The 22,558-nt window shown below is 35.4% G+C and overlaps 1 protein-coding gene across 5 annotated transcripts in view; it reads right to left on the bottom strand.

The window, feature by feature from the left end:
* The window catches only part of msh3 (mutS homolog 3 (E. coli)), a 351,434-nt gene that overhangs the window by 241,186 nt on the left and 87,690 nt on the right, over nt 1–22,558 (bottom strand). For all 5 annotated transcript variants that reach the window (XM_039759260.1, XM_039759261.1, XM_039759263.1 and 2 more), the window contains exons 9-11: nt 20,054–20,169; nt 2,068–2,185; nt 1,669–1,753 (exon numbers count right to left, since the gene is read on the bottom strand). In XM_039759260.1, the coding sequence (XP_039615194.1) occupies nt 1,669–1,753; nt 2,068–2,185; nt 20,054–20,169 (319 nt within the window). The remainder of the gene's footprint in view (nt 1–1,668; nt 1,754–2,067; nt 2,186–20,053; nt 20,170–22,558) is intronic.

Here is a 22,558-nt window from a genome sequence, read left to right as displayed (position 1 = left end):
ACTTCACTCCCAGAAAATCAATCAATAGCCGGCTGCTTGCAGCCTGAGTTTATCAGCACATTTAGATGACAAAAAACACTGGTGGAGAGCTGTGAACGGTTTTAAGAAGCGATTTAGGGTGGGACGGATCTACGAGTTTTATTTGTAGGCTCTGGTAATTCTAGTGTTAAAACAGCTACAAAGGAATTGCAGGTTATAGGGTTATTTTGTGTTATAGGGAAAAAAGAACACGTGTCCAAAAAAAAAACAAACAGCTGAACATCCTGCTGCTTTTAAGTTACAAAGTTAAAAAGTGATATCTACATGAAAAAATCATATAAGTAAACAACATTTTATTACGAACACTATATTTACTAGCACAAATGAAGGTGTTTCCCACACAACACCTGAACACATTGATACCTATCTGTCAATACATCAATGTTTTTAAGATGTTTATTTTAACACACTATGTTGAAAGTATAATTAATTCTAACAACACAGTTAAGACAGCAATATGAAAAATCAATTAATATTGTCATAATCAACTTTACATTTTTTAAATGAATGGCAGCATATGGAACGCAAGTCTTAATGGTCAAACACATAGAACGTAAATGAGCCTACTGAATAGTTATACAGTATTTAGACACCCAGTCTAAGCTAAGCAACTCCAATAATGTGAAAAGAAAAACATTTCAGTTCAGACATACACATGCTTTAATTACCTTACCTTGTAAGTTAATGTATTAGCAACAACTAATCACTCAATCTAAACACCTTAGACATAGTAATGTGGCCTTTTGTGTGAGAAGAGTCTCTTGTTTTCACTGAAGTTCAGGGACTTCAAAAGTTTCACTTTCCAAGGGAAATTTAAAAATTGGTAAAATGATAAAGGCTTCTTTCACCAATGTAGTTATTCAAGACAAGCCTGAAGGCCTAGTTGTTGTTTTACCATTATAATTTTTGCTATTGATTCTTTAAAATGTTGTCGTTTTAATTTTTGTTTTTTCAAACATGTTTTAAACTTCATATAATGACGTTGATATGATTTAGGGATTTTGAGTATACATGATCAATTTTTGAATTTAGTTTATGAAGCTTATTTGGGATGATTTTTAACATGATTTTCACAACATTAGCCACATTGCTAATTTGCTTACTGTTAACAACCATAATTGCTGTCATTCTGGGCTCCTCAAGCAACTGCAGTTTCTTATTGTTAGTATTAGTGAGCTGTTCCTGCGACATGGCAGGCAAAAGTTGCAGTACATGATGTCATTCTGCTACCTGTATTTAAGCTTAAGGTGCACTACTAATGGTGTCCAACTTTCAAGACTGCGATTAAATAAACCTTTGCATACTACATTGCTTAAAACTCTTCTTACAGAGTAAGATCTGCTTTGGGTTATTTTGCCTCTGAATTTTGGTTTCATTTTGGCTTTAATTTTTTGGTATTCTTTGCTCCCCTAGTTTTGACTCATGACAGTTAGAGGCCTTGCATTCTCTCATTTCCTGGCACATGAGGCTTCTCTGTCGACTTTTTTGTCCTTGTGGTAAAATAGCCTGTCTTTCATTTTCTTAACTTTAAAACTGACTTTAAAATGTCCTTCTCAGTACTTATTACCAAATGTCACTGAAAAGCAATTTTTGGCGTTATCTAGTCCAAATAATAAAATAAAAGCATACCTGATTTTGCAATATCTCAAGGTTCTTCAAAGTAGATGCACTGAGCACCAAGCATTCAGCTTCACTGGAAAGCCATCTAAAAGCACTAAGAGGTTAAAGATACAGAAAGACATGCACACATTAAGCTGCTGTTCATCTAACCAGTAGAATAAAAAAAAAACTAAGGAATTATAGTGTTAAATAAATCCTGTATATAAGCATAAAAACATATACCAATATTAAAAATCAAATAACATCAAAATATACAAGAGATGTCTAGATCATGAGAAAAGCAACTTACTTTCCCATACGGTTACATGAAAATAGAACTCATGTTTTTCATTTTGTGTGGTATCCTACACCAGCAAAAATTAACAAATAAATTGGGTATTTACTAGTAGCTTAAAGTCTTTCACTAACCTTGTATTTGACAGAACCTTCTCTAAGTTGAAATATGTAAGATAGCGAATAATTGCTGCCAGACAAATTATGACTGGTCTATCAAGATTTGCAATAGCAGACAGCTGCTGAGGAACTCCTGAAAAACACAAAGCAGCTCATTATTAGGATAAAAAACAGATAAAATAATGCTATAAAAACATACCTAAATAAGAAATATTTGTTGGCATTAATGATATATTATATTATATTATATAATATTATATTATACATTATATATATATATATTGTGACCGATAGGGGATGCTGTCGCTCCCTTGAACTCCTGTCCACGACTCCAGACACCAGGTAAAAGTCCAATAACTGACTTTATTAATCTTCCACATTGCAGAAGGCACCCTCTCCTCCACTATATTCATAAACCAATAACAATAATAAACAATAAACAATCCTCCGACTCCCAGATGCGTTGCCCTCCTACCACCCAGCTCAGCATGCGGTCTGGGAGCTCCCATAGTCCTTTTATAGTACCCGACCCGGAAATGTTTCCCAATCCCCAGTCCACGTGACTCTTTCACTTCCGGGTCAGGTACAAGTCTTTTTCTTTTCACCCCGGAAGCACATCGCGGTTCCACTGACGGGTTATAGGGCACAAATAAATCTTCGGCCCTCCCTGCAGCTCCCTCTTGTGGCCCCTGTGGTATCCAGCAGGGTCTTGTATAAAAACTACATAGTCCATGACTCCCTGCTGGTCTTCGGGGCACCTCCATACTGCAGGGAGGGCTCCATCTGGCGGCCTGGGGGTATTGGCCGGGATGACAAGCTGGCCAAAGATCACAAAATATATATATATATACACATACATACATACATACATACATACATACATAAATTATTTTTAAAAGAAATTATATAGACCCTATTTTACATTCTAATGTTTGAAGATAAATATCATTAAAGGGATGACTAAGGCTTTCCATACTTCACTTTCATCATTGGCATTTTAGATAAATTGGTCTTAAAGCGTGGTCTGCGGGCAACTAGTTTTCCCCATGTATTAATCAACTGAACATTAGCACAATCTACATGAGAAAAGGCCATTCTTCCCAACAAAACTCTCCATGTCTTATCCAGTTAATTCTTCAAAAAACAAATATTAAAGTTTACTTTTAAAAGTCCCTAAAATCCTATTGTCTACCACACTACTTCATAGTATCTATGGTTCTCTGTGTAAAGAAAACTTCCTAATCTTTGTGCAAAATTTACCCTTAACAAGTTTCCTACTGTGTTCGTGTGTTCTTTATGATCTCATTTTAAAATAACAGAGTCACTCCACTGTACTGATTCCCTTCATAATTTTAAACACATAACTGATGTCCCCTCTTAATCTTCTTTTGTCTACATTGAAAATGCACGGCTCTTTTAATCTTCTTTACAATTCATCCCCTATAGCACGAGAATCAGCCTAGTCACTCTTCTCTGGAGTTTTCTAGTGCTACTATGTCCTTTTTGTAGCCTGAAGACCAAAACTACAGGTGAGGCCTTTACCAGTGCATTATAAAGCTTGAGTGTAACCTTGAAATTGTACTCCACACATCATTCTATATGGCTGGATGGCAGTCGAACACTGTTGGGAAGTTGATAGTATAGAGTCCACTATGACTCCTAAATGCTTCTCATAAGGTGTATTTTCATTTTTCAGACCTCACATTGTGTATTTAAACCTAACATTGTTACTTTCTATGTGTAATATTTACATTTACTAACATTAAATTTCATCTGCCACAAATCTGCCCAAGCTTGTAAGTCCCACTGTAATGCCAGCTACATGATGCTATATTATATATGAAAGCAAAGGTCTGTGATACTGTTTGCGTATTAGTACCTAGAAATCCATAAAGGGAGAAAGTATGTTACATATCTTAAAATAGTTTTTTATTCCTAACCTTTCGATAGCCTACCAGGTATAATCATCAGAGGAAAATGATTATACATACAGGAATCAAATCCAATATGTAGCAAATGGGGCTAGGGTTTGTAAGGGTTGGGTGGTGGATTAATTAGGTGAGGTTCAGAGGGTGTTGATCATAAAGTTTTCTTTATTATTTGAGTGTTCTTCTTTTTAAGCCTGCATATGCTGATTTCAAGTCCAAGTGTCTGTTAATGGTGTTTTCATTTGATAGCCGCAATTCAACCACCTCTCTTGCACTAACGGCGTCCTTGTTAAACGTGTGTCCGGTAGAACTTGTATGTGTGCAAATCACAGACTGTGAGTCCTTCCATCTGATGCCACTGCAATGTTCCTGCATATGTAGAATGCTGTAAACTGTGTTTCTTGTCTCTGTGGTCGATTTTGTGCTTTTGGCATTGACCATCCGCAAAGTGTTTGTAGTCTTGTGCACAATCTTGATCCCAGATCTACAGAAGATGCATGCTTTACTTTCTGATACACCAAAATAAGGGAAGGTATAGTAACTGGGGTGAATGACCAAGGTGAAGCTGGCTGTTTGCTAAGGTCTGATATATACACATATTTATATGCATTTTCCCCCCAGAGTTCATTACACACTGGGACACTCTTAAATACTTGCAAACCTTTTCCTGTTATAAAATAAAAGGTGAATAGGCCAATCCGGGTAATAACTATACACTAGTAAGCTTAACAAAAAATAGAAGCAACTATTAAAGAAAATAGTAAACCGCACATATCATGTATTGGTGTATTATGAAACAATTACCACAGGTTTAGATGGTGAATGTGTTTTTCTGATATATTAGAATTCTATGAAGAATCAGCAAAAGGATTTAATCAAAGTACTATCTATCAGAGAATTATATTCAATAGCATTCACTTTGCTTTTTAAAAAGCTTTTTATAAGCTAACACAAAAGGCAAATTATTAATCTAAAAAAAATGTGAGTTCAAGATCCACTGTGTAGATGGATGCTTAATTGGCTGAGATACAAAAAACAAAACAGTTGTGATACAACAAGCTTTAATCAGAATTAAATTAAAGGACACTAAAAATGTATTATTCCTCAGGGATAAGTGTTGACACCACTGCTCTTTTCATTTATATAAATGATGTTAGTAAAACAAAATTGATATAAATTGGATATAGATAATAATTGACAACAATACAGTAAATGGAATGAAATGACAGAGACCCTATAGTCAACAGAATCAGACTTGGCCAATTAAATTTAAGATAAATAAATGTGTTACATGTAAAATGTAAACATGTTAGATATGACTATACACTGATCTGACACTTGAAAGTACAACAGTTGAAGTCTTAGAGTCAATGTGGAATTGTTACTATACACACTGTGGCAGACAACTGGGAGCAAGGACGCTCCTGTGATGGATGGACCGGGGGAGAGGACATATTTGGAACAATACCTCCCCCAGAACACAAGAGGGCGACTCACCTAGATTGCATTGGGACCACGGGCTTGGAGCCTGAAAGCTCAACCCTACTGGAACCTATGGTCACCGCCAGGGGGACGGAGCCCTGGAGAACAGCACTTCCTCTACATCTAGGAATGCTGCCGGAATAGGACAGAACAGCACCTAGAGCACTTCCAGGTGCAATATAAAAGAGGCCACCTCACTCCTTTCTGAGAGCCGGAGTTGGGAGATGGAGGACAGAGCTTGTGAGGAGTGGAATGGAGGTGGGAGAATAAAAGAGAGAAAAAGGGACTCAGTTATTCATGGTTGATTTGTGCACTGTGTGCTGTGTAACAGAAAAAAGGAGAATTAAAAGTGTGTGTGCTTACACTTGTGGGTCTGTGTCTGTCTGGGGTCGGGTTATATTACACAGCATCCAAACAGAATACAGAAGGAGTTAAAAAGGCAAATATTGGTATACACAACACACTGTATCTGGTACAAATTAAGAGGTTTTTTTTCCATAATATATGGAATTCAGTTGAGATGTCTTATCAGGGATATTGTGAGCAGTTTTGGTCTCCATAAAAATGATAAAACACCACTAGAGAAAGTAACAAGATTTATTCCAGCAATGCAAAGTAAAGGTTACCAAAAAGTAGGGATGCTCGGAATTTTTGGCACTGCAAACATTAAACCAAAAATAGAAAAAATGGCATATTCAGTACTTAGCCAAAAAAAGAAACTGGACAAACTAGGAAGAAGGAAGCACATTGAATCAGACAAAAAGTAATGCACTTTATACAGACTGAATTTAATAAACATTGTAGAGCCGTACAACTTCCCGGACAAGAAATTGACAAAGTACCTTTATAAGCTAATTCAGCTCACATATGCTGACATCATGAAGAGAAATATTTTGAGTTTGATTTCATTCCTTACATTTTCTAATCAACCTAATAGTATGATGATGTACCAAAAAGTAAATTCTGTTTCAAACTGAATGTGAATATCAAACTGAACAAAACAGAGGCATTTGTTATTTCACCAACTTATCTCTGTTGTTTAGGTTGTCCTGTTGAACTCTCAGACCCGGCACAAACTCTGCTTATTGAAGTTGTGCATTCTATAGGCATAAACAATTTTCGTTTTGTTAAGTACAGTATTTTTATTTTTTGAGGCCTAGTTGACATTGTAAATTCACATTGGTTGATCGATTTATATACTGTAAATCACTACTTTATATTTACAAAACGATTGCATATTACAATACTGTTTTGGTTTGTTTAAGCACTACATTCCCCATGAACAGTTTGAGACAGTAATTCATGCTTTCGTTACATCACGCCTTGACTACTGTAACTCATTATACATAGGTCTCAGTCAGGCACAAATTCAGAGGCTGCAAGCCGTTCAAAATGCAGCGGCCCGCCTTCTGACAGGGAAGAAAAAGCGCGACCATATAACACCTATACTGGCCTCCCTTCACTGGCTTCCTGTTCATTTCAGGATCCAGTGTAAAATATTACTGCTTGTTTTTAAAAGCTTAAATGACTTGGCACCTGCCTACTTGTCAGAGCTTCTTGTTCCGTATTCTTCTGTCAGAACCTTGCGATCCTCTGATCTTCAGTTACTCCATATCCCCAGAATAAAGCTTAAAACCAGAGGAGGCAGAGCATTTTCGGTAATAGCCCCCAGTTTGTGGAACAGCCTCCCCTTGCAGTTGAGAGCGGCCCAGAATCTTAATCATTTTAAAACCCTGCTTAAGACACATCTGTTTTCATGTGCATTTAATTCCTCTTGATTTTATGTAGTTGGTTTCATCTTATTTATTATTATTATTATTACTTATTTTGTTTTGATTTTATTGATTGGTTTAGTATAGTAGTGTGCAATGTATATTGAGTATATATGCGCTGTGTAGTACCTGCTAACCTTTTTGTCTTTTAGTTGTACAGCACTTTGGTCAATGAAAGTTGTTTAAAGGTGCTTGATAAATAAATAAATAAATAAATAAATTTATTTATTCATACATATATTTTAGTTATTTTTTTTCTTTTAAAAGACTAACTTCAATAATAGAAAGATTTTTTCACAAACTTGTTTTTTCATAATTTAATTCCATTGAAAAGGATTAATCAAAAGTGAAATTGATTTAATTTAGGTCTTACACAATGGCAATCGCAACTCAGTCTCACATTATATATTATATTACATATACATATTATTTAGAAAGCACTGGTAAATTTTGGAGATATTGTGCAGCTGTGCTAAAGGATTAGGTAGTACAATTTATATGGCAGATATTGAAGTTGTGGTTTTTTTTTTGTTTAACCCAAAAACTATAAATCTAGTAACCCGAATATAGTAAAACAATGGTTTTGATGAAAGTTTATATTTGAGGTACTGTATACCTGCTCAAATAATACAAATATATTATTAATACTAAAATCCGCAAAGGTCCTAAAATCAAGAGTAATCCATACATGAAATAATATGTACTTTAGGGATAGTACAAATATCTGATTGTCATGCAACTGTATAAAATATCATTAAACCATAAACAATCTCCAAAAAGTACCCATTGTAACTAATTTTTTAGGGAGATAGTATTTAATATATATAGGAATACCCCAAAAAAGAAACAAACTTGAACAAAATGCATCTTTTAATGAAGATGGTATTGTTAGAAACAGAACAAGATAGATACACCAAAAAAAATCAATCTGAATAGAAACAGGGTTCAACACCAAAGTCAGTAGTACCAAAGAGAACTAAGCCCAATATGCTAACCAAAAGAAGGGTTAAGAAAACCAAGCTAAAGAACAAATACAAAATTCATTACTAAACACACAATACATTTTTGTATTCATCCAAAATCTTGGAAAATGACAATTCTGCGATGCTGACCTGTATACTATGGAGGAATATTTCGGACAAAATGAAATAAATAAATAAATGCGTAAATAAATAAAAGTACTGTGAAATGTGAGCATAAATAAATAAATGTGTCATGAAATGACAGCCTTAATAAATAAATATGTCATGAAATGAGAGCATAAATAAATAAATGTGTCACGAAATATGTTTTTCGTTGCTTATTTATTTATTTCATTTTGTCCGTAACATTCCTGCAAGCCGTCATGAAATACGGCTTGAAATAAAACTGTCACTTTCACTCATCAAAGTTGAGAGGGTGGGCTCTAACACGCCCTCTAGTTACTGATTGGTGAATCGATAGCACAAGTATTAATTAGAAAAATGCTTACTACTGCCGATGAAATGGATTCTGCCGAAGATATTACGTATTTCAGAGAGAGAACTGAAGATTTATCGGAAGAAATTACAATGTTGGCGGCCCTTTAGACTCCGATATAGATGAAACTGTTTTTGAAATTATCGAAGAACAGGTGGAACAGACTCTACTACACTCCAGTTCAGGTGACACAGTTCCCTGCTCTGGATGTCCATCCTTTGACATTCCAGCTGAGTCAATAGAACACCTTCTGTTATGCGGTTTAAAAGTACAACAGATTGCAGATCTGTATGATGTATCAGAGAAGACGATCACAAGACGAATGAGCCAGTTTGATATACGGTAAGCTGCAACGGCTGTATTAGTTTAGGTACTTTGACATGGAATGCCCAAAGCAGCTCCACCTAATATTTTGAACTGAACAACTTTACCACTGATCAGAGCTGTACAGTTGTTTGAAAAAGTAGCTGCGAATATGCAACTGACTTTCTACTCGTAAAACAAGGGTCAAATACTCAGTTCTAAAAGGGCCGCCAACATTGTAATTTCTTCCGATAAATATTCAATTCTCTCTCTGAAATACGTAATATCTTCGGCAGAATCCATTTAATCGGCAGTAGTAAGCATTTTTCTAATTAATTCTTGTGCTATCGATTCACCAATCAGTAACTAGAGGGCGTGTTAGAGCCCACCCTCTCAACTTTGATGAGTGAAAGTGACAGTTTTATTTCAAGCCGTATTTCATGACGGTTTGCAGGAATGTTACGGACAAAATGAAATAAATAAATAAGCAACGAAAAACATATTTCGTGACACATTTATTTATTTATGCTCTCATTTCATGACATATTTATTTATTAAGGCTGTCATTTCATGACACATTTATTTATTTATGCTCACATTTCATAGTACTTTTATTTATTTACGCATTTATTTATTTATTTCATTTTGTCTGAAATATTCCTCCATAGTATACTATCTGGCTAATGATGTCAAAAGTCATGACCTTGGCACCAGTGAAAAAAAATGAATGATGGTTCATAATTACATGATTTAGATTTAGGAGCCTTGAAATGAACTTAAATCTACAAAATAATTACAAATGTTAATTCCTTATGTCCCAAAAAAAAAAAATCAGAGAATTTGTTCAAATAAAAATCAGAGAATTTGTTCAAATACACTGTTGAAAATTATAAAAGGAACAAAATAACAACAGATTCATATTTGTCATTTATATACAGCATTTCCATATGTATTAAATGTATCAGAGGAGCTCTGCAAAATTCTTTGCTTAAATGTTAATGTGAATAAGAACATAACAATAGCATCAGCTTAAATGTGATCTGTTTTGTAATTTGTTTCACTGCAATTCAAATACCTAGGAATCTATACTAATAAAAGGCAAAGCCCTCACTGACTGACTCACTGACTCATCCCTAATTCTCCAACTTCCCGTGTAGGTAGAGGGCTGAAATTTGGCAGGCTCATTCCTTCCAGCTTACTTACAAAAGTTGGGCAGGTTTCATTTCAAAAGTCTACGCATAATTGTCATAACTGGTATCCACATACCACTTAGAATTAAGGCCAAAAAGTTCTATCTTGGTCTCATCAGACTAGAGAATCTTATTTCTCACCATCTCAGAGTCCTTCAGGTGTCTTTTAGCAAACTCCATGCGGGCTGTCATGTGTCTTGCCTCTCCTCAGTGTGTGGAGACAACCAGGCACTGCTCATCACTTGTCCAATACAGTCCCCACAGTGAAGTATGGCGATGGCAGAATCATGCTGTAGGGGTGTTTTTCAGCTGCAGGGACAGGACGACTGGTTGCAATCGAGGGAAAGATGAATGCAGCCAAGTACAGAAATATCCTGGACAAAAACCTTCTCCATATTCCTTCTCTATATTTTAAGCCATTATAAACTCTCCCACACTGTTTATAAATATTCCCCGCAGAGTTATACAGCATAATCCCTTTGTATTCTCTTAGATATTAGGTAAGATTCATTGAAATTATGTATATAAACACACTGTTTATATACAGTAAAACCTAAATATTATTTTAAAGATTTTGAGTGTCTCCGATATCACATATGTTACAGCCATTACGATAGACAGGCCACCAGCAATAAATACGTACAATGCAAGAAAAATAGTATACAGTAAATCTGTGTACAGTGACACTAAACGTACGTACATGTACTAAGTACTGTAAGTAGAAAATTAATTATGGTTACTCACCAACAATGACACGATGACTTGTCCGATAACAATGAGTTTAATTTTACTGCACAACAAAGGAGAGCATTACAGCTCTTCTAAAGGAGCCACTTCAGGCGATTGTGTAGCACTGCTGTTGTTCTTCTTCTGGCAGTCTTCAATCCAAATCCCTAAAGCAGATTCCATCCAGACTACTGCCTTATTACATCCACTTACAACTCGTTTTGCACCCTGGTTAAAAGGACACTGCGGCCGTAGATCTTATAGTCCTTTCCTACTTTTTAAATAAAAAGAATCGTAGCCTTCAACAAATCCAAAACATTTACCTTTTCGGCAATCGTTAACATCTTCCTTTGGCGCTTGGGCATGGCCCCTGAAGCAGTAGCAGATCATTTTGGAGACATAATGAAGAGCTTGACTATGCACAAAGATAAACACAAAACTGCGTGCTCTGATTGGTTAGCTTCTCAGTCATCCACCAATAGCGTCTCTTGTATGAAATCAACTGGGCAAACCAACTGGCCGCCGACGCCTCAGAATGGCGTCGCTCATATGAACTGTTTTGTTTATATTTGACCAGATTTTGATTGAATTGTGGATTGTCTACAATATACGGGGCCGGAAAACCCCAAACCTTTATGCTGTTTGTTGTTACATCTTTTACTATATATATATATATATATATATATATATATATATATATATATATATATATATATATATATATATATATATATATATATATATATATATATATATATATATATATATATATATATATATATATATATATATAGAGAGAGAGAGAGAGAGAGAGAGAGAGAGAGAGAGAGAGAGAGAGAGAGAGAGAGAGAGAGAGAGAGAGAGTGTGTGTGTGTGTGCGTATATATATATATGCTCATAACAATGACAAAACAATTACATTGATTACATTGACAATCATGTTACGTTATTTTCAAAATGAAATGTTTCCTTTTCTATTTCATTAATACTTTTAACACACTACTTCTCCGCTGCAAAGTGCGGGTATTTTGCTAGTCATAATTAAACACTTTAAGGACCTACAGTAAGACAAGGCAAATAAAGACTTACTAGCCACTGTACCAACGAATGATACAGTATGTAATAGCAAATCTTTTTAAATTATTCTATCTTTTGCCCTACATGCACCTTCCCTCTGCATTCCCATGTGTCTGAACTTTTCACCAGTGCTCCTTCTCTCAAACCTGTTCCTGTTAGAATGTGTTTACTATTTACTAAGCTTCTAATTAGGAATTGTTAATTTCCTTAACCTCACTAGAACCATAAAGCAACTATGACTCTAAAAGCACCTGTAACTCTTGAAACCGCTATTGTACTACACAGCTTTTCCAGCAATTTTAAATTGCATACTCCATTTTCACCTTAAAGAGTCAGGGGCAGTCGCACTAGCCACAAGAAGTGTGATAAATGGATTTTAAATTTATTGACAAAAACTGCAGTGTACACAAACCTAGGTGCCAGCTCATCTTGAATGCAATTCAAACAGGCTGCGAAATTGGAAGGAGTCACAAAGAGGACCCGAAGGCTACTTGTGTACACAGAACCTGAAAACGAAAAAGATACTGAGAAAATAAAAGTTGGGTGTATTAAATACTTCCATAATCAGCTACTTGTGCTGTGATAGTGAGCGTCTAAATAGCCCAGTTTCACTTTTCTGCAGGAGGTTTTTGTCTGCAGAAGGAGATGGCGATGTGCCAGCTCAAGAGTAAAACAAATGCAAAAAGATTTTAGAACTGTTTTACCATCTATTGAAATGAGAAATGTTCAATCACTCTCAAATAAAATGGGTGAACGGTCTGCTCTTATCGTGGGTCATGGAGCATAGAAGTACAGTGGCATTTTCTGTTTTACAGAGAGCTGGCTTAAACCTGATATACCTGACACTGTTTTAATGCTGTATGGATTTCATCTTATTTGAGCAGTGTTGTATGCGGCTGGGGGTGGAGCCCAGTCGGGACACCCAGGAGGACCGGAGGAGGGCTTGTGCCTCCTCCAGACCATGAGGGGGCGACCGCCCTGGTTGTGTTGGGGGCTTGGAAGCCCAACCCTGTAGGGGCCCGTGGCCACCGCCAGGCGGCGCCCCGGTGCCTGAAGAACCCTGGACCTCAGCACTTCTGCCACACCAGGAAGTGAGGGGTGTGTCCGCGGGGGATCGCCTGGAACCAGCTGAAGTCCATCCGGGTTGGTATTTAAGGGGCCGCCTACCTTCCGTTATCAGCGGAAGTCGGGTGGAAGAAGGACGGAGCTGGAGAGAGGACTGGAGGCGGCCAGAAGAGAGGCATTGAAAGACTGTGAAAGGCCGGAATTTGGGGGATCGGTGCTGGAGGCACTGGGTTTGTGCACTGGACTTTGTAAATAGTTTTGTAAATAGTTGGTGTAAATAAATGTATGTTGAGTGAACCACGATGTCCGTCTGTCTGTGTCCGGGGCCTGTTTCACAGCAGACAGAGATCTAGTGTGTTGTGGGAAAAAAACAGGAGGGGTACTGGTCATATATGTGAATGAGAAATGGTGTAAACGAGAGCATATTACAATTAAAACTACAGTTTGTAATTCAAACACTGAAAGTATGACTGTCACAACTGATCCAAATTATTTGACCAAGGAGATGAATTACATCTTTCTTATTAATGTTTATTTTCTTCCCTTTGCAAATGGGAGACACAGTGAGAGAAATTATTTATTCTGGCACCATCACTTTAATGATGACTCATTCTGACCCTGCAGTTGCAATATGTGGTGACTGCGACCATGTAAATTTGGAAAGAAAGTGTCTTCTTCCACTTGAGGAAATAAAAGCTGGTCTTGCTCTACTCAAATTTTAGAGCTGCCTTTAAGTGTAACCTATTTGAACCTTTGGGCAGGGATGGTACTTTCATTACACTGAATTCTGCTAGGAAAGACCTTGACTCCCCTCACAACCTTGAATTGGATTAAATGAGTTTTAGGATAATATTGCATGCTCTTTCCTGTATACTGGGAACCTGAGAAAAAAAAATCCATATATAGTACAACTGTCATCACTTAATTCACCAAGCTCACTTATTTAGTTCATATTTATATTGTCAAGACATTCAAAAAGCTGTTAGTGTATCTGCTTCAGTTATATAATTAAGCAATTTGTTCCAGATTTTTAAACTCTTTGTGTTATGAAAAGGTTGCATGATTCTTACATGATCACACTTGAAAGAAATCATTTAAAACTTCAAATTACATCTATTATTTGGTTTCATATTAATTATTTTACTAGTACTAATATTATAAATGGGTAAATCATTTGTGTTTTCTCAAGCTGCACAGTCCCTGGACCACAGTTACTTCCAAGTTTGCTATTCTAGATAAAAGTGTAAAAAGCTAAAAGGCAGTCTTTTTCACTATGTGAACATACAAGATGACCAAAAACATCAAGTCTGTGTGTTGTGCCAGACGATTGGGGCTCTTGCCCAGCCAGGACGCCTGGAGAATGAAAAGACTGGGAGAGAGGCAATACCTCCCCTGGGATACAAGAAGGTGTCTGGATGATTCCAGAGCCATGGACTGCAGCACTTCCACCACACCAGGAAGTGCTGACAGAAGAGAATCCGGGCATACCTGGAGTGCTTCCGGGTGCCCATGCAGCACTCCTGTCCACACCAGGAAGTGTGGCAGGAAGATCATCAAGGAGCAAATGGAGCACATACATGTACGATATAAAAGAGGAAGCATCACTCCAATCTGGGAGCCGGAGTCGGGAGGTGGAGGACAGAGCTTGTGAAGGGAGGAGTAGCAAAAGAAAGAAAGACAAAGAAAGGACTGAGTTATTGTTGGTGATTTGAGCACTGTGTGCTGTGCTGCTAAAGAGAATAAAAAATAAAAGCATGAGTTTGTCAAGTGTTCCTCTTGTGTCTGTCTGTTGGGTTGGGTGGCTGGCACGCCCCTACAGGTGTCACAGTGTGTAGACTGAAACTACTAAACTCCATTAATTACACAAAAACGCTTCAATAACACTGCTGTGATCCTAGTGGATGTAAAATCAACATATTAATTATATATAAACATTACATGATAAAGAAAAGAAATCAAATACACAAAGCTAGTTCAACCTTCAGAAAAAATCCTAGTGAAAAATAATGGTCACTTTAATTCTTTACTTCCTTGTTTTAATTGTTTAAGTGCCATATGAGAACTAAAGTGAACAGTATGGATTTTTTTTTAATATTATAAAGTGCAATTTATTAAAAGATCATACACTTTGCTAGTGAGTATATTTGTCTAATATCCAGTTAATTCTAAAAAGTAGGGCTTAAGTAATTATAAAATTCAGAACAATAAATAATCCTCAAAAATATGTAATACTAAACAGATGTAATATAGAATTAAGAAATAAAATTAGAGAGTGCTTCCTCCAAATCCCATATGTATTTTAACCTTAACCACTTAAAGTAAATTAAAGTTTTAGGAGTGTTTTATATAAATTGGACTGATTACCATGTTTTAATTGTGTGAATGTCATTAGGCAAATGCATTACTAGATCAAATTAAGCTGCTTAGTATCATGCTAAAATATGGAGCAGACATAACAGATTAATTCCACAGATTACCTTTAACTTCGTAAAAGGCAGTTGCAATTTTTAGGTGGTCTATGAAAGATCTATAATGAAATGTTGTTAACGCCTGGTATACAATAGCAGTGAAAACTGTTTAGCTCCAGTATGCCTCTCTAAGGTGTGCACACAACATTTTCCAGTAGTACATCAGGAAGGGAGTCTAAAAAGTCACCCTACCAACTACTTCCTAAAGGTTTACAAAAACAGAGAGCACAATCGCCCCATCTTGCAAAAAGAAGCAATTAAAATAAAAGTGAGATAGGGATGTAATGCACATGAAAAACCTTAGTTAAAATCATTGGTGATTGTTCAAACATGTTAAATGCAATTATTTATATTTGCAATTATTTATATTTATATTAATTTATATTTAAATTCTTCTTTTCCAAACCTGAGAAAGGCCAGACCTTTCAACAAAATTAGAAGCCCATCAGCATGATAAACACATTGGGTAAAGCAGTATAAAATCATTTTAAAACACCTAAAGTGCAAATAAATGTAAAAAATTAAAAGGATAATTAATGATAAATGGCATGGTTTAAAATAAACTACTCCACTTCTAATCAGTGAGTCATGGAATATGTCACTAAGGGTATTAACAAAAATAGGCAATTGAAGCTATTTTTCTTGCTGCTTCTTCCAACAAGGCTTTAAAAGGTGTGGAAGGAAGAATTAATTCATGAAATATTTTCCAAAGGCTTTCTCTTAAATTTTGTCTACCTAATGGTATCCTTCCTTTATACCAGAACCTTCTAAGCTAAACTGAATGGAAACGATTTAAGTGAAAAGGAAATCTTAGAAGGTGTAGCACAAAGTCCCACACTACAACCATTACTATTTAATATTTATATTGGCAATTTTTAACAACAGGAGGAAACATGAAAGCTCACTACAGAGATGAAATACAGCCCTGGGCAATCTCCAAAGGACTACATAAGGCTGTGAATGTTCTTGAAAACAGGTTCTGCAATTGATGTATACAAACTAATCTAGAAAAGAAATCAACAATTTTGATGACTTCAGACAGCCACACTATCATAATCTTAGTGTGGCACATTGAGCCAACCTTTTAAGCAAGATTTTAATTGACCAATAAAACAAGCAATCCATTAAGTTTCTGCCAGCTAGAACAATGTATTGCTATGGTATTAGAATTGTTTATATCTATAAAAAAATCATAACGAATAAATAAAGTTTACAAAGCTAACTGAAATATTGTGCTTGCTTAAAAGTTTATGACAACATTAGCATTTTGCCCGATGTGAAACCGAGATAATCTATCTATATATATATATATATATATATATATCATTCACTAAGGCAAGACAACCATGGAAAGCACCCCGGAAGGGGTGTGGATTCACTAAGCCACCGACAAGTAAGACACCTATGGCGCACAGGAAGGAGCCACGCCGGAGGTGAATCGCCATATGCAGCATGTAAAACGGTTTGCGAGGGGTATCTCATGGGATCCTTAAAACAATCCTTTATAACTGAGGTTAAAAGACAATGAAGTAAGCAGTTTTCAGTTACAACGCACGACCGCATGCACCAAAGCAAACTGTTTTACACGCTACATACAGCAATTCGCATCCACGACAAACATGCGTCTTCTTAGATGCTCCTGCAGGAACACGGAAAGTCTACGTGAGTCACAGGTGCATCTGGACTGTGCAAAGACGACAACGACTCAAGTGACAAGCTGGAGGTGGGCACATGACCGATTGGCGGTCTGCCAGTTTTCAGTCACAGACGATTGTGTGTTGGTTCATTTTGTGCATTGTTACAATGTTGCTTTTCTTGCTGATTTATTACATTACCGATTTTTCAAATGTTAATTTTCTCCCTGTGCTTAAAAATCATTAAAAAACCGGCCTGATTATGCGACGTATGGTACGCAGCGGGTTGGCTAGTATAATAATAAAGCTATTAACAATATCAGACAATCTTTAACATTAATAATGTCTAATACAGTCTATAGTGATAACTGAAATGGTGTCATTCCTCTCAAAAAAAAGTATGAAATTCTTTATGGATTTATTCAATCTGAGAGATGATTTTTCACAATATTTTTCACATTTCTGAGTTATATACAGTATCTATGCGGGTCTCTAAATTTGATCTCTAAATGCTAATTTCAGTATAGGTATATACAAAAAAAACATAGCATAATCCTGACTTAATCCTACTGCTTAATGTCATTAAAATATGACATTTTTCTGAGATTTAAAAAGATAAAACCAGGAAACATATGGCCTTGTTTGACTTTAGATAGGACCAAACCATTTAGTGATCAAGATGTTTAATTTTGTGTCAGAAACTATAAAGTATTTAGTCTTTTGCATTTCATTGGGGTGAAGTATTGCATTCTGTTGGAGATGAGGATGACAGAAGAATTGTTAATGATAAGTGAGGCAATGAAGCACATTTGTGAAGTGGGTTCACAACTCAACCATTTGATGGATTAAAGGCCAGAAGTCCACATGACCATCATCATCAAGTTCTTCCATGTGAACCCTGAATACCATGAGGACTGATTGAGGTCATTTATGTTAGGTAGAATGCCTAGAGGGGGCTGGTTGGTCTCATGACCTTGGAACCACTGCAGATTTAATTTTTTTCACCAACCGTCTGGAGTTTTTTTTTTTTTTCTATCCTCCCTGGCCACTGGACCTTACTTTTATTTTGTGTTAATTAATATTGCCTAATTTTATTTTTTAATATATTTTGTCTTTTTTCTCTTTCTTCATCCTGTAAAGCATTTTGAGCTACATCATTTGTATGAAAATGTGCTATAAAAATAAATGTTGTTGTTGTAGCTGATGTCTGGAGTAATGAGTGTAGTTTGGGCAACTTCTGCTAGTGTGACAGCAGGCTCATCATGGCATGTATTTGTAATATTGTGTCTATTCCAAAAGGATTCACATTCAGTCATGTTGCTGAATCTAGATGGCCTGAACAACAACAACATTTATTTATATAGCACATTTTCATACAAAAAGTAGCTCAAAGTGCTTTACATAATGAAGAATAGAAAAATAAAAGACACAGTAAGAAAAATAAAATAAGTCAACATTAATTAACATAGAATAAGAGTAATGTCCGATGGCCAGGGTGGACAGAAAAAACAAAAACAAAAAAAAAAAAAAACCAGACGGCTGGAGAAAAAAAATAAAATCTGTAGGGATTCCAGACCATTAGACTGCCCAGTCCCCTCTGGGCATTCTACCTAACATAAATGAAACAGTCCTCTTTGGATTAAGGGTTCTCACGGAAGGACTTGAAGTAGTCTATTCTTTTCTATAAGTATTCAAATGTGGGATTAACAACAGAAATAATATAAAATAAAAATAATGTTGGTTCGGAAGTTGCCTGAAGGGTTTCGTGATCAACAATATAACATTTCTGTGTTAAGAGCATGTAAACTTTGTATTAAGGAAATACAAATAGAGTGACCATATATAAATACACTTTATAGAGTATGATTTCAGTAACCAAAACAGCAAGTGGCTAAAAAGTACACACATGAGCTGTAGTGAATACACTTTTCTGGAGATGCTGAAAAATTGAACTCGTTTTAACCAAAAATAAGGTCAACCCAACATTGCACTGGGTTTCACTGGGTTGTGAGAAGTTCTTTGGATATTAGCTGAAGATGTCGTTTTAGCCCCATAACCAGCTATCACATGAATACTGTATTGCACTACATATACCCAAGACGTCATGAAGACACAAGAAGATTATTCAGAGAAAAAAATTCTTTAAATATTGAAGACTAAATAAAAAGCTGTTCATATGATATTGAATCAGTCAGCTTATCCCTGTACCAATAAAAGCAAATCTCATGTACATCCTAGGGATAACTTTTCATATACTCCTAAGTTTTGGCCATAAAACACTGCAGATCATATAATAATATATCTTCATCAACAATCTATTATACTTCAACAATGCAAGAGAAAAAAGGAGGAGGACTAAGCACAATACATGGGCAAATGTAATTTCCCAAATGTACGCATTCATGTTATGCAGTTTCTGTATGCCCTTCTGGGAGTGAAAGTAGAGGGAGTGCACCTCAATTTAAAAAAAACATTTGGTTACTGTGATACTTTCTGGGCAGGGAACCAATAGTAACTGAAAACACTCATACATTGCATCTATGATCATGCCTTCATATTATTTTCAGCACTGGCTTACATCATCTTCTGCTGGGTATTCTTCTTCTGTTTTACCATCAAAATGAATGACTTTACAGTTGATTTACACAAAAAAACAATAAAACACTGAAAATAATTATTTCTTATTTTAATTAGAAATACTTATAAATATTATCAGAGAGATTTATGATAGTATAATATCTTAGGAAAATACATAATAAATCTGCAAATAAAACTGCTCTGATGTTGTAACAGTGTCTCATGTAATGTTAACACAAACAAGAGAGAGGGAGGCAATGCCAAGGTGACATGTTAGCTATGGTTACTTTAAACATTATGCTTTTCTCCTAATCAATTTACCTGTGAGATTTGAAGTGGTGTCGCCATAAAAGTCAGCAACAAACCGAAAAGCACTGCTATACTCAAAATGTTCACTGTCCATTTTCTCAATTCGAATTCGGTCATCATCTTGAGTACTATAAAAATGCAAAAAAAAATTATACTAATATATTTGGTCAACAATTTATTCCTCTTAAGTGTCTAACCATCCCTATCAAATTCAGTACACAAAAATTGCAAAAGTGATTGATTACAATGTAATAATACTTTTTTTTTTATTTTGGTATGGACCATAAATTAACCAGTAAGTTTCCACAGATTATTTTCCTTACTTTCAATCTATACATGGAGTTCCCTGTAATTAGGCTAATATCAATATAACATAAGAAGAAGCATTTTAAAGGGTAGAATAATCAAATTTACTGATAAACAACAAGGTTTTAAGAAAATGGAACTGTTCATCCATCAGTATAAAATATGGGATGCTAAAAGAGATGAGAGAGACTGTTCTTCAATCACTTAGCAACCTTGAGGAAATTGTATTGTCGGGATAGCTTTCCAAGAGTAGCACTTTTTAATAAATGGAAAGTTTTTTTCTTAAAAATATTAGAAAAGTCAAAAACAAAAAGAAATACAAGAAGAGTCTTAGGTTTTTCGGCTGCAATATGAAAATAAAACAAAACATCTCCAGAGTTTTATGAAAATTAAGACATTCAGTGCTTGTGAGTAAATATTATTATCATTACCATATTTCATGGTTCCAAATTATATGCAAAGACTTACTGTTTATTAACCACAAAGTACTTACCATTTAATGTGCCTTTTAAATTCTTTTTTAAAAGAGAGAGATGAGAAAAATACTTATGGAAATATGTTAATGGGTACACCCATGGAAGAACTGAGCTGCTTTTGTGTCTGAACTGCCTAATAATAATAAAAATGCATTTTGTTTACATAGCATCTTTACAATGTTTACTTTCAATTCTATTCTACTCTCGTTTTCTAAGCTTCTTTTATTTTGCTAGCCTTTGCGTTATTTTATTATAGCTGAGCAAAATACCCATTTAGTAAAATGGGCACACTTGTAGAGTAAGTCCTTGTGTTTCAATTATGTGGTGCAATTACAGTAAGAACCTCTGTTCAACTGATATGCTAGCCCTTACATCCCTCTTTCATTAAACATTTTTGCCTTTGTTGATTAGACATTCCAGCTGCCAAATATTTTGTAATTTTATATAGGGACAGATACAGCATGACAATGCCAATTTTGTATCAGTAGATGATGTTGTATATACTATTAATGACATCCCCATACCCTCTCTCCAATGTCACCTCTCCTTGCCTATTTACATTAAGTGGGCCATCAACAGGCAGGTTAACACAATTTCGTCAAGAGAAGGAGTGTGGGAGTAGCTGAATGTGCCTCTTGTCAGCATGATAATTTTGTTTCTATTGAAAAAATTATATTAACAGATAAACTTAAGAAAACACTGGGGGTGGATAAAAGTGAATTGCCTTTCCCAAGATTTCGTCCGATTTTTTTTCCCTACAGGTTTTTTTTGGGGCAGTTTTTCTTGTCTTCTTAGAAAGCCAAAGCTGTGAGGATGTCAAAAAAACAGGGAATGTTAAAGCCCACTGAAGTATTCCTTGTGTGATGTTGGGCTATACAAGAAATATGCTATTTTTGCAGTTGTATATCATCCTTGACAGCTTTTCAGTTAGCCAATAAAAGGTGTCATTTTGTTTGATTTCCCACTACAATGCTATCATGAAATTTGTTGGTATAACACATTTTAACCCAATTTAAACTTGAAATTTTATAATATACTGTAAATGAGGTCTAAATTTTATATTCATCCTAAAGCAATCTTAAAACCTTATAGTTTGCGGTAGCAAATCCTTTTCAGAATTTTGTTTTCTTTAGTTTTGTTTGATCTGTAAATCATAATCCACAATGCTAAAATTAATTCTTACTTCCATTCTATAGTAACCGGTTATTTCTTTTTACATTAATTATAATTAATATACTGTATGCTTGGTATATTGAAGGTATTTTCATATGATTTACAGTTAATCAGACTAAACATGTTTCACCAATATATGCATGTGCTTTTCCAAATGGAATGAACAAGTGAAATTAGATTAAGCAAATCAAAGGACGGATTCAATCCGAATTTTCCTCATATCATTTTTTTTTTACATTTCATATAAAGTGTGATTTTTTTGCTGCCCTCCTATTAGAATTACAACATCCACTCACTAGGTTTTAATGACAGGCATTTTATTCAAAGTTTACCAAGTATCCGCCTTGTGTGACATACTCTTCTGCACATAGTTCTCCAGAGTCTAAATCAAAATTCATCTAAAGGTTTAAGAATTACTGTATTATCCTGAAACCCCATAAGAAAGAAAGAAAGAAAGAGTCTGCCAGCAAAGAAAATTTCAAACACATTATGTAACCTCTTTAGTTCTCCTCAAGGTTCCCACACACACACCAAGTCACATCAGGCTTTGCCCTGCAACTCA

The sequence above is a fragment of the Polypterus senegalus genome, chromosome 7, assembly GCF_016835505.1.
Source record: "Polypterus senegalus isolate Bchr_013 chromosome 7, ASM1683550v1, whole genome shotgun sequence".
Lineage (NCBI taxonomy): Eukaryota > Metazoa > Chordata > Cladistia > Polypteriformes > Polypteridae > Polypterus > Polypterus senegalus.
This window is presented reverse-complemented; position numbering and strand designations above follow the sequence as displayed.